The following is a 12541-nucleotide window of genomic DNA, read 5'->3' on the forward strand; positions in this document are numbered from 1 at the left end:
TCGCACTGGCTTCGTTGTAAGTGGACTTTTTATTTAATATTTACAATGCATTAAAAAACGAAATCTATCCATCGTCATTTCTTTCATATTGATTGTTTTTGATAAAAAAAAAAAAAATGCAGTTCCCCTTTAAAGAACACAAAGGACATAAAACTAAATAAAGGAGAGCATGGCTGATGCAACCAGCTGCCACTTCTTAGGAACTATTTCTACATACAGCTACAAAACTTAAATACAAAGAGAAATAAAAAATCAATAATCCATACATGTTGCACACATACGATTGCACCCTGCATAGACAAACAACAAAACAAAAAACACACTATTTCAACACCCACATAACATCTTTGTGGTGCCCCACGCCAATCCAATGCTGTCTGCTGCGAGCAGCTATAGTGTAAGCCTATGGAAAGTAGTGATGAATCTCCGGAATTATTTGGAAATGTAATTTACTTTCACATAAAAATGGAATATGCATCAATAAGTGTGCTTTAAAGTTTCCTTTAACTTTTTTTGTCAATTCTTAAATTAGGTTTTCAGAATATTTATTATGATTAAATAAAATAAAAATACAAGGAACATGGGATTTGCCTTATGTCTGGATTGTATAGTGGCCTACATACAGTATAGTTACAAATTCTGCAGTCAGTGTGTGTGTCCTTGATCAAAAGATTAAAGTAGCACTGTCTTTCCTCAGAACCTTGCCGTATTTCCCTAAAAAAGAAGAGTGCATACTTTTGTTTTGTAAGATCAAACTCAGTGGACTACAAAATGTGAAAAAGTGCTCATATTTTTGTGTATTCCTGTAATGTCGTACCTTCAGCTGACTTTCTTTTGGACATCGCACTGTCTCCACAGCTGTTCTTTTTGGAACAGTGTGTTAATGGGAATAAGGCTGCGCTTTTCGCCGCCACCTACGGGAGAAGATATTTTGAACCATTGTGATGTGCACAGGTAGGATGTGCGAGCTGTGTCACCTGTGTTGCAAGTGTTCCCTGAAGTTGCTGAAGCGGCTGACAGTAAAAGCCACTGTGATGCCTCCACCTGTAACAAACAGTTTACATGAGAGCACTATCAATCACCATGGAAATAGTCTAATGTTTTAAAAAAAATCTGTTTCTGACCAGAGATTGTATGCTTCAGGTTGGGATCTTCTGTCCAGACAACCGCTGTCAGCACGGCACGTCAAGGAAGGGATGAAAAGGGTGGCCGTTAATGATGAAGGGGGTGGAGCCGGGGAACAGGTGGCGTCCACTTGAAGAGAATGAAGCTGTGCCTTATCAATGTTGGAGTAAAGGGCCAAGCTTCGAGTGCAAGACCTGGGATCTGGTGTTAAACTGACTGAAAGCGGATCCAAGATGGTGCATGATTCCTTATTTCTGGAAAGCTCCTTTTTGTCTTTCTGGCTTGTCCCGCCCAAAACCTGGAACTGTTCTCTTTTTCTGAGCCTGCTAATGTCTTCTCAGTTTCCATGAACATGGCTCTACGGTCTTCATTGAATAAGACGTTTACGGGTTGTGGGATTAAAGGTGATTGAGGTGCCTGAAAGTGACTTTGAGGAGCTTTGGTCAGGAGATTTTGCTGCCTGACGGTCTTGTCTATTGAATATTCTTCCATAAGTTTTGTAGTAGGTGAAAGGCACCTTAAAAGTCCGCAGACATCTAGTGAGGATTTAGCTGAAGAAGGGTTGGCCAGTTCTGTATTGTCCTTTGAAACTTTGGGGCCCACAGTGAGAGTCTTTGAAATGCCATTTGAGGAAGCTGTGTGTTGATTGGACATTGGAACAACGTTTGAGGTGTGGTCTTGGTTTGGTTAGAGGACAAGTCGAAGGTCTTTGTCACACCAGAAGCCCTGATGTGGTCTTTTGATTTAAGAACTGAATAGTGTCCTGCTCTATTTTTCATGGTGGCAGCCATCTTTACTCCATGATCCAAACTCCTTGATCCTAATATTTTGGGGGCTTTGGTAGCATTGGGTTCCAATATGTTCTGAATAGTTCCATACTGCTTTGAATGTTGCTTCTCTTTTGTTTTCACCACCTTCTTGACTTCCTTCCTGATTTTTTACTTGTCCTGCACATCTTTAATAGTGTTTTTAGAATCTTTTCCTCTTCGACTTTGGTCATCAACTTGGTCTCTTTGTTGTTTTGAGACTTTGCTTATCTTTGGGAGGATTGAGTTCTCTCTTTGCTGTTTATGGATTCTGACTCTCAGCTCATCCAACAACCTTAGCGGACGGAGAATTAGTCAAGACTTTACTAGCATGTTTTACAATGAAGCAGCAATACCTGACATGGAAGTCGTCGTGGGTGAACACCGAATGTCCCAGCAGCTCTGAACATCGAGCTCGTTTTTCTGGATCCATCTGGAGACATTTGTAGAAGATCACAGAGATGCTGGGATGAAGTTAAAAATGTGTCTGAGCAGTTGTCTGAATAGAATACCTGAGGCAGATTCAAAGCTTTTGATGACACCAAAGGAAAGTGCTGCTCTAGAAGAATTCTGCTGAAATGTTCTGGCAGGTTAACGCCAGAAAATGTGAGGTTCTTGTGGAATAAATCCTGATGATGAGCTGTCAGGTCACCTACAGAGACAAAGAGATGTGTATATTGCATAGTATGAAACATAAATATCGACTAATAATAATATAACAATAATACATTTATTTTGTAAAGTGCCTTTCAAGGCACTCAAGGTCGCCGTAAATCTCACAAAAACAAAAGTAGCATAAAAAAAATTAGTCCAAGCAACAATTTAAAAAACAAAGACACTAGTGTCAGGCATAGGCCTGCCTAAACAGTAGGGTTTTGAGGTACGTTTTAAAAGTGATTATGGAGTCATTGTTCCGGATGTCGGAGGGGAGTGAGTTCTAGAGGCAAGGTGCGGAGCGGTTTACCCCATAGCAGACAGATGGGCTAATGTGACGGTCACGTTTATGGAGGAGGAAGAACTGAGGGATCGGGTAGGAATATTTATGTCAGACAGGTGTGGTGGGTGAGGATATGGATAGCTTTGAATGTATGGAGGAGGATCTTTGTAGTTGATGTAGTGTATGATGGGCGTTGGTGAAGAACAGGGGTGATGTGACTGATGACAGGAGCGCTGGTGATTATACGGGCATCAGCGTTCTAGGAGAGTTTGAATTTAGGGAGGAGTTTGTAGAGAAGACCAAAGAGTAGAGCGCTGCAAAAATCCAGGAAGGAAATGTCAAGAGAGTGAACCAGGATTGCAGCACTATTTGGACTGAGTGAAGGGCTGAGTCAGTTGATGTTTGCCCTCTCAGTCTGGCCGTTGGACTGAGGATGGTACCCTGATGATTGGCTTACAGTAGCTCCCAGTGTTTTGCAAAAAACCCTCCAGGTCACTGTTAACCTCTGTTAGACACCACATCCAGGGGAATGCCAAGATGAACAAAATGCTGTGCCAGCAGCTTAGCAGTCCATAAGGAGTAAGGAAGGTTGCGAAGCAGGATGAAGTGTGTAAATTTAAAGAATCTGTCATTGATAATAAGAACTGATTTGAAGCGCCTTGAGGCCAGTAGTCTAGTTACAAAATCCATAGCTATGCGGGACCACGGACGAGATGGGATGGGAAGCGGTCTTAGCAACCCAGCAGCTGCCTGATTGGAGGATTTGCTCCTGGCACAAACCGTGCATGCAGCCACAAAATGCTTAGTGTCTGCTTGAAGAGAAGACCACCAAACACGCTGTAAAAGCAGGAATGCAGTACGCCTGACTCCAGGATGACAAGCAATTTTGGAAGAGTGTTCCCATGTCAGCACTTCAGAGCAGAGACGAGGCGGGACTAAAAGATGACCAGAGGGGCGTCTGGGAGGAGCTGGTGTGTCTTTATTTTCCTTCGATGCCCGCCTCTCCATCTTCCATTGGAGAGACCCCAGAATCCGAGAATATGGAAGAATAGTCTCTGGAACAGATTCCTTATGGGGAGCAAACATTCTTGATAGGGCGTCCGGTTTCCCAATAAATGAACCAGGATGATAAGTGAGTGTGAAATCAAATCTATGAGGAAGAGAGCCCATCGTGCCTGGCGAGGATTCAGTCGTTGAGCGGGCGGATGTAGGAGAATTTTCTATGGTCCATGTAGATGACAAATGGGTGAGCCGCCCGTTCCAACCAGTGCCTTCATTCCTGCAAGGTGAGGACGACTGCCAGGAGTTCTAGATTACCAATATCGTACTTGCGTTCTGCTGGCGTCTCGAGAAGAATGCACATGGGTGCAATTTCTGGTCCACTTTATAATGCTGAGAGAGTACTGCCCCCACCATGTTTCCGAAATGTCCACCTCAGAAAAGAAAGGGAGCGAACGATTGGCTTGAACAAGAACCGGTGAAATAAAATCTTGTGAGGAAGAGAGCCCATCGTGCCTGGCGAGGATTCAGTCGTTGAGCGGGGCGGTTGTAGGACAATTTTCTATGGTCCATGTAGATGACGAACGGGTGAGCCGCCCGTTCCAACCAGTGCCTTCATTCCTGCAAGGTGAGGACGACTGCCAGGAGTTCCCGATTACCAATATCGTACTTGCGTTCTGCTGGCGTCTCGAGAAGAATGCACATGGGTGGAATTTCTGGTCCACTTAAAAATGCTGAGAGAGTACTGCCCCCCACCATGTTTCCGAAATGTCCACCTCAAAAAAGAAAGGGAGCGAACGATTAGCTTAAACAAGAACCGGAGCCGACGTAAAAATGTATTAAAGACACCTTAACACCACCTCCGCAGCAGGAGTCTAAACAAACAGAACCTTGGATGAAGTGAGCTTGGTTAACGGCTCCGCGACTTTGTTAAAGTTGCAGATGAACCACCTATAAAAGTTGACAAAACCCAGAAACCTTTGCAATAGTTTCCTAAACATAGGAATAGGATCTTGCCTCAATCTTGGCGAGATCGGGTCTGAGTTGGCCCCTCCCCACAATAGACCCCAAAAACGGTAATGAAGATACAAAATGTAAATTTTCGAGCTTTAACAAATAATCGATTTGCTAACAATCTTTGAAGGACCAATTGTACATGCTGACGGTGTGACTAGATGGATGGGGAGAAAATATGGTTTTCATCAAGATAAACAAAAAAAACCTGCCAATCATATTACGCAACACATCATTAATAAGACTGAAAAACAGCTGTGGCTTAGGTAAGGCCAAATGGCATGACACAATACTCAAAATGTCCTAATAGAATATTAAAAGCTGTTTTCCCCTGTACGATGACGCACCAGGTAATAGGCATAGCGTAGGTCTAATTTTCAGAGAAGATGACAGCATTGTGAAGTGGAGTGAAGGCCGAGTCAAGAAGGTGAAGAGGGTATTCGTTTCTGACAGTAATCTTGTTAGGAGCGCAGAAATGAATAAAAGGACAAGCGAGCCATCGTTTTTCTTGACAAAAAAAAAATCCGGCCACTTCCGGCGCGGACAAGGGCTGTATACGCCCTGTCGCAACTGAAGAATAATTATATTCCCCGAGGGCCGTTTGTTCTGGCTGTGAGATGTTGTATAAGCGTGATGAAGGAAAAGGAGAACCAGGTAATAAATCTATGGCACAGTCATAGGGACGGTGGGGGGGGAAAGAGACATAACACGATCCTTACAAAAAACCTCATGCAGCAAATTATATTATTTCGGTACAAATGATAGGTCAGGCGAAAAAACTGGGGGAGGTAACAGGGCTGATCGCTAATCGTGAGAATGACAAAAAGTGCTGTGGAATCCATATTACTGACTGGCTGATTTCTGTCACGCTTGTTGATACTCTGTAAGAGGCTATCAAACCCAAGATGCAGAACAGGCAGGAATAAGAAAAAGTGTCTTTATTGCCCAAGACAGGGATAAAGAACAACACTTAAGTAAATAAAAAACTACGGTACATAAAAACAGGAACAAAAAATTGCACCGCAAAAAATACTGCAACAGGTAAAATATGATAATCAAGATCCGAGTGGCTACCTGAGCCAGGAGGAAGACTATACAGGGCACCTAAGGCAAAAGGTTGAACAGGAACTGGAATTGAGGGGAAGAATCCAGAGCTTGAATCTGAGGTCCTGTGTCACAAAGAGTAATCAGCCAGTGCCTTCCTGCCTGTACAGGTGTGTTTAAATAGGCCTGTTAATTGCACACACCTGCAGCACCCCTGTTAATTATGGCCTGCTCAGGGAGTAGTTAGGTCTGTAACACAAAACAAAGGGGCGGTAACAAAAAAAAAACACAAGACTCAAAGGAAAACTTAATGAACTGCTCCAAACACTGAACACCTAAATGGTCTTACCTGCCAAACAAAAAGTGACAAACAAGTGAATGTAATTGGTGTCACAATAGCATGACAGTGACACCTGAGCGGCAGACCAAGTCCAAAATATGAACTTTGAAATGGGTGGGAAAGTCAATATATTGTTTGATATCAAAACATTAATTATTTTGAAAGTAAATGATGTGTGATGTGCATATGAATATTTTAATCACCTTGCGATCTGTACTCACCGAATAACCTTACAATGTGGTATATTTGGTCGAGGTCTGAATCTCCAGGAAAGAGAGCCTGGCCTGTTAGCATCCCGACGAGTAAGCAGCCCGCAGCCCACAGGTCTACTGGTCTGCACACAACACAAATGTCAAAAACTCCATTCACAATTGGCCTCCATGTATGCACACCACCACATACTTGCTATACTTGGTGTCCCCCACCAGCAGTTCAGGGGCTCGGTACCAACGCGTGGCCACATAGTCAGTGTAGGCTCTACCCTTAGGCCAAAATTGCAAGATTTTAAAACACCTCCCTTAGAGATAAGGACATTCTCAGGTTTGATGTCATGGTGGATGACCTGTGGAGGAATTTAAGTAGAACTTTATCAGATGTTACCGCATGGGACTCATTCATTACATTGTCACACATTCTGCTGGGGGCAGAAGGCCACTCCCCTGAGGACCTGAAAGAAGCACTGCCGGCAGGTGCTCAGGTCCAGCCCGAGGATATTTTGCTCCAAATAATCCAGGAGAGTTTGCTCAACAAACTCAAAGACCAGATACCAGTAGCGGCGACGCTGCCAGACGTCTGGAAGATTTACCAGGTTGTCGTGGTGTAGTTTCTTAATGACGACAATAGACAGGGAATTATTGTTATACGCTACGAACGATTGTAAAGTTTGATAGACAGTTACCCTGAGCAGCTGGATTTCCCTCTGAGCGATCTTCCTCACTGCAATGTCCTCATCAGAGTCCAGGAACTTTTTGATGGCGACCAGGCGGCCTGAGATGCGATGGCGGCACTTGACCAACGTGCCATAACTGCCCTTCCCGACCAGACCTAGAAACTCATAACGCTCCATGTCACCCTGAAGATAAACGGACCAAGTGTTGTTAAATTACCTTGATGGAGTGGGGGGGCATATCTCCATGTCACCCTGAAGATAAACGGACCAAGTGTTGTTAAATTACCTTGATGGAGTGGGGGGGCATATGAAGGTGCACTCCGGTGAAAGGCGGCGTACACCCTGGACAAGTTGCCACCTCATCGCAGGGCCAACACATTTGTAATAAACAAACATTCACACTCACATTCATGCATTAGGGCCACTTAAGTGTTGCCAATCAACCTATTTATAGGTGCATGTGTTTGGAGGTGGGAGGAAGCCGAAGTACCCAGTGAGAACCAATGCAATCATGGGGAGAACATGCTAACTCCACAAAAAAAAAACCTAGGCTTTGGAATCGAACCCAAGTCCGTCTAATTGTGACGCACAAGCACTAAACATTGTCTCCACCGTGCTGCCCACATGAGATACAGAGAACCTCATTAACTTAACTGTTGAAGTGTGTGGTTTGTGTTTCCACCGTATTTCACAGTTCAGGGTAGTTTATACAGATCCAGCTGATGACGTATGGAGGAGTAGTTTAGTATATTTTTACACTGAAGTAAACAGAGAATATTAGGTCACAGTTGTTTAATAACAAGTAAGTATGTATGTACAAAAACAATGTGATTTATAAAATAAAAGTGTACCGAAATGTTCATAAAAAGTCAGGCTTTTGTACGCAATGTCCAAAAGTCAGGAAGTCATCCTCTTAGTAAATGATGAATTCATAAGGGTCAGGTGATACCTTTTGGTCCACTTCAGCTGTAAAAAATAATCTATATATAACAAATGTCAGGGTTTATCTCGTGCCGACAACACAAACACATCGGCTGTAGCATTAGCATTCTGTTCACTCGAGTTGAGGCTAGTAACTACACAAATCGAGTGACTACATTTATCAAAAGTAAAGTAATATTTAATATTTAATGTTATTTACCTTCTTTCCACTCGTGAGTTGCCTCCATTTTTATCCACGTTTTCAACAAATTCAGAGTAGTAAACTGCTGAAGTTGCCGCTTCACACTCCTCCGTAAATAGATTTAAAAAAAGTCTGTCCACTTCTCGTAGGTTTGTGTATCGAAATGAAGCTTGTAAAAAATAATAAACAACCTTAAACTGCATATAGTTTAAAGACTACGGCTGAGTAAAAACATTTCAAAATAGTTCCACTGATCAGCACAAAGATGCCCCACAAAAGTTATTGCCTTTCGAAAGCTCCTTTCGTTCTTCTTTCTCCACGTTGTCAAGTTTGTTGTAATAGAAATACACAAGAAATACGAAATAAACAAGTCACTGCGTATATTCAAAAGGCGGTCGTGTGTCTGAAAGAGAAGCCCCCAACTGTGTTTAACCAATCAGCGTTCAACAGCTCAGCACCTGAATAGATTCTCGGTCCCTTGGAAAAGTCCTACCTACCTAGAAGGAACTCCGAAAGGTTCCAAAAGAACTAAATCTACCTGGCTAGTTTTTGTACAAAACACAGGGGTAACTTTATTTACATGAGGAAGTTCCTGAAAAAGTTCCTGCGCTGGAAAACGGCCTATTGAACAAGGAGAGCACAGTTCACCAAGTCATATTCCTTGTGTGTTAAACATACTTGGCCAATAAAGCCGATTCTGAATCTGCTACATTGTACAATATTGGATTGCTTTTAGCATCTTTAATGTTCAAAATGTATCAAAGTTCAGCTGCAGTGGCTGTATACAACCTACCCCCTGCACACAACTCTACAGGCTGTATGATGGATGAAGAAAGGTTGGCTACTCAACGTTTTCCTTTCAAAATGACTAAATTGGCTGCTTATACAAATGGCTTGGAGGTAGAAGCCTGCGCAACATGCTTAACGGGCTTGCGGACAACGACCGGTTGACTATTAGAATCAGAATAAGAATCAGCTTTATTGGCCAAGTATGTTTAACACACAAGGAATTTGACTTAGTATTGGCAACATTTTGAACATGATAACACATCTATGGGAGCACCACCCATCGCTATGTGCAGAATTAAAGCTGCCTTGAAATAAAAAAAAATTACTGGCATTAGTGTCACAAATACTAACTTGTTACTGAGGAAGATAGCATTCTACACCGGCTAACACCAGTTAGCTAACATGACGTGAAGAATAGAAGCGCAGGCATAGATGCTTATTTTTTACATTAACACCAAAATAAAATTGAGGCAACAAATTAATCGAAAGTCAACAAATACACACTAGCACATTAAAACACTCTCAATGACAAGTTGTGGGCAAGTCTCTAAAACATATTGAGATTCAGGGTCAAGCCGTTTACTTCTTCTATTAATTAAAAAAAATCTTACTAAGAAGTTTATTTTTATCAGTAATTTACGTTGGAGTCTTCTCGTGGCCACTAAGTGATTGAATTTTTTTTTTTTTTACAAAAAAAATAAATAAAATCCTGTTGTGACTCCAGTTTAAAATGTCTGTGTACCTTGCCGTTCATTCTATTACCAATTCTTAAACGCAAATCAAAAACGAAATCAGAGCCGTTTTTTTTTTTTTTTTTTTTTTAATATATAGCAGATTTTAAAACCAACAAAAAAGGGTTAATTTTCATTAAAATATTGTCATTAAATTGAATTTTGTGCTGTTTTCCTTTTATGGATTTGTATTTATCCAGATAAACACAAAAACCGAATACAAAGTAACAATCAAAAGTTTACATAAAATTGTAAAGAACATAATGTCATGGCTGTCTTTGAGTTTCCAGTACTTTCTACAACTCATATTTTTTTGTGATAGAGTGATTGGAGCACACACACACAAAAAAAAAAAATCATGAAATTTGGTTCTTTTATACATTTATTATGGGTCTACTGAAAATGTGACCAAATCTGCTGGGTCAAAAATATACATACAGCAATGTTAATATTTGGTTACATGTCCCTTGGCAAGTTTCACTGCAATAAGGCACTTTTGGTAGCCATCCACAAGCTTCTGGTAGAATTTTTGACCACTCCTCCTGACACAATTTGTGCAGTTCGGATAAATTTGTTGTTTTTTATGACATGGACTTGTTTCTTCAGCATTGTCCACACGTTTAAGTCAGGACTTTAGGAAGGCCATTCTAAAACCTTAATTCTAGCCTGATTTAGCCATTCCTTTACCACCTTTGACATGTGTTTGGGGTCATCGTCCTGTTGGAACACCCAACTGCGCCCAATACCCAACCTCCGGGCTGATGATTTTAGGTTGTCCTGAAGAATTTGGAGGTAATCCTCCTTTTTCATGCTGAAAAAACAAGTCCATGTCAGAATACCAACACAATTAGCTGAACTGCACCAATTTGATCAAGAGGAGTGGTCAAAAATTCAACCAGAAGCTAGTGGATGGCTACCAAAAGCGCCTTATTGCAGTGAAACTTGCCAAGGGACATGTAACCAAATATTAACATTGCTGTATGTATATTTTTGACCCAGCAGATTTGGTCACATTTTCAGTAGACCCATAATAAATTCATAAAAGAACCAAACTTCAGGAATGCTTTTTGTGACCAACAAATATGTGCTCCAATCACTCCATCACAAAAAAATAGGAGTTGTAGAAAGTATTGGAAACTCAAGAGACCCACGACATTATGTATGTATGAAAACTTTTGATCGCGACTGTATGTTTATCCAAAATGCAAAAATGTGATGTCATCCGTGTGACAACAAATTGAACAGGAAGCAGTATTTTAGCTCTTCCTTAGCGTTTAGCATATTTTTAGCACAATGGCATCATCTTTTTTCAGCAGGAGTCCTATTGTCGTTTTAAAAATGTGTCATTAAATAGTTGTTCAACTTTTGTTTCAGAAATAAAAATAGAAAGAAATGGCACAAAATTGTTTTTTGATGACCTTGAAATGTTTAGCAAAAATAAATTGCATTTACAACTACACTTTACATATTATTTATTTAGAAATATTTGTTGTTGTTGTTGATATCTACTTTAAATGCACATCATGGTAGACTTTCATCATGTTCTATTACTGTATATAGTTCAACAATGGCTGTTTGAATGAAAGGTTATTTTTTTCTTCTCTTCATAAGCAACACATCAAAATCACATATTTATTGTCATTGGTACACACTAGTCCCCATGTGAACATCACACAGACGTTATTAGAAAAACTAGGCCAGGTTAGCAGCTGGCAGGCTGATAACTATCAAGATAATGACTTGTAAAATTTACCGAGCCAAGGATGTCTTGTTTTCATCAATAATCACCAGAGGAACATTGCTTGGAGCTGCAGAACTGGTCTTTTTGTCTTATCTTTGTGCTTACCTGTGACCATTGACTACCAAATGGGCGAGCAAATTGTTGCTCTATGGTAACCACTGTTCTTTTTCTTTTAGCTTACTGGCAGGTAGCAGCCGTGACTTAAAGGCCTACTGAAATGAGATTTTCTTATTTAAATGGGGATAACAGGTCCATTCTATGTGTCATATTTGATCATTTCGCGATATTGCCATATTTTTGCTGAAAGGATTTAGTAGAGAACATCCACGATAAAGTTCGCAACTTTCGGGGCTAATTGAAAAGCCCTGCCTCTACCGGAAGTCGCAGACGATGACGTCACATGTTTGATGGCTCCTCACATATTCACATTGTTTTTAATGGGAGCTTCCAACGAAAAGTGCTATTCAGACCGAGAAAACGACAATTTCCCCATTAATTTGAGCGAGGATGAAAGATTCGTGTTTGAGGATATTGATAGCGACGGACTAGAAAAAAAAAAAAAAAAAGTTAAAAAAAAACAAACGCGATTGCATTGGGACAGATTCCGATTTTTTTAAGACACATTTACTAGGTTAATTCTGGGAAATCCCTTATCTTTCTATTGTGTTGCTAGTGTTTTAGTGAGTTTAATATTACCTGATAGTTAGAAGGGTGTCCCCACGGGTGTCTTGACGCGCAGTGTCTCAGTTGAGTCGACGGCAGCTATGGACGGCACAAGCTCAGCTGATCTCCGGTAAGAACTGACTTTTTAACCACAATTTTCTCACCGAAACCTGCTGGTTGACATGTGGTCGGGATCCATGTTCTCTTGACCGCGCTCTGATCCATAGGAAAGTTTCTCTTCCAGGAATTTTAAACAAGGAATCACTGTGTGTTTGTGTGGCTAAAGGCTAAAGCTTCCCAACTCCATCTTTCTACTGTGACTTCTCCAATATTAATTGAA

General features: G+C 41.1%; 1 protein-coding gene across 1 annotated transcript; it reads right to left on the reverse strand.

Annotated features, from left to right (window-relative positions):
* Window positions 1-158: 158 nt before the first annotated feature.
* LOC133560636 (cyclin-dependent kinase-like 2) lies at window positions 159-9005 on the reverse strand. Its single transcript, XM_061913391.1, is given in 13 exon segments — window positions 159-714; window positions 818-914; window positions 978-1044; window positions 1125-2226; window positions 2288-2364; window positions 2444-2583; window positions 6487-6599; window positions 6668-6743; window positions 6746-6827; window positions 6897-7091; window positions 7164-7337; window positions 7441-8120; window positions 8296-9005. Coding segments are annotated over 9 exon segments (1146 nt in total). The 5' UTR covers window positions 7567-8120; window positions 8296-9005; the 3' UTR covers window positions 159-714; window positions 818-914; window positions 978-1044; window positions 1125-2063.
* Between the last annotated feature and the right edge of the window lie 3536 nt (window positions 9006-12541).

Source organism: Nerophis ophidion, linkage group LG10 (assembly GCF_033978795.1).
Source record: "Nerophis ophidion isolate RoL-2023_Sa linkage group LG10, RoL_Noph_v1.0, whole genome shotgun sequence".
NCBI classification, from domain to species: domain Eukaryota; kingdom Metazoa; phylum Chordata; class Actinopteri; order Syngnathiformes; family Syngnathidae; genus Nerophis; species Nerophis ophidion.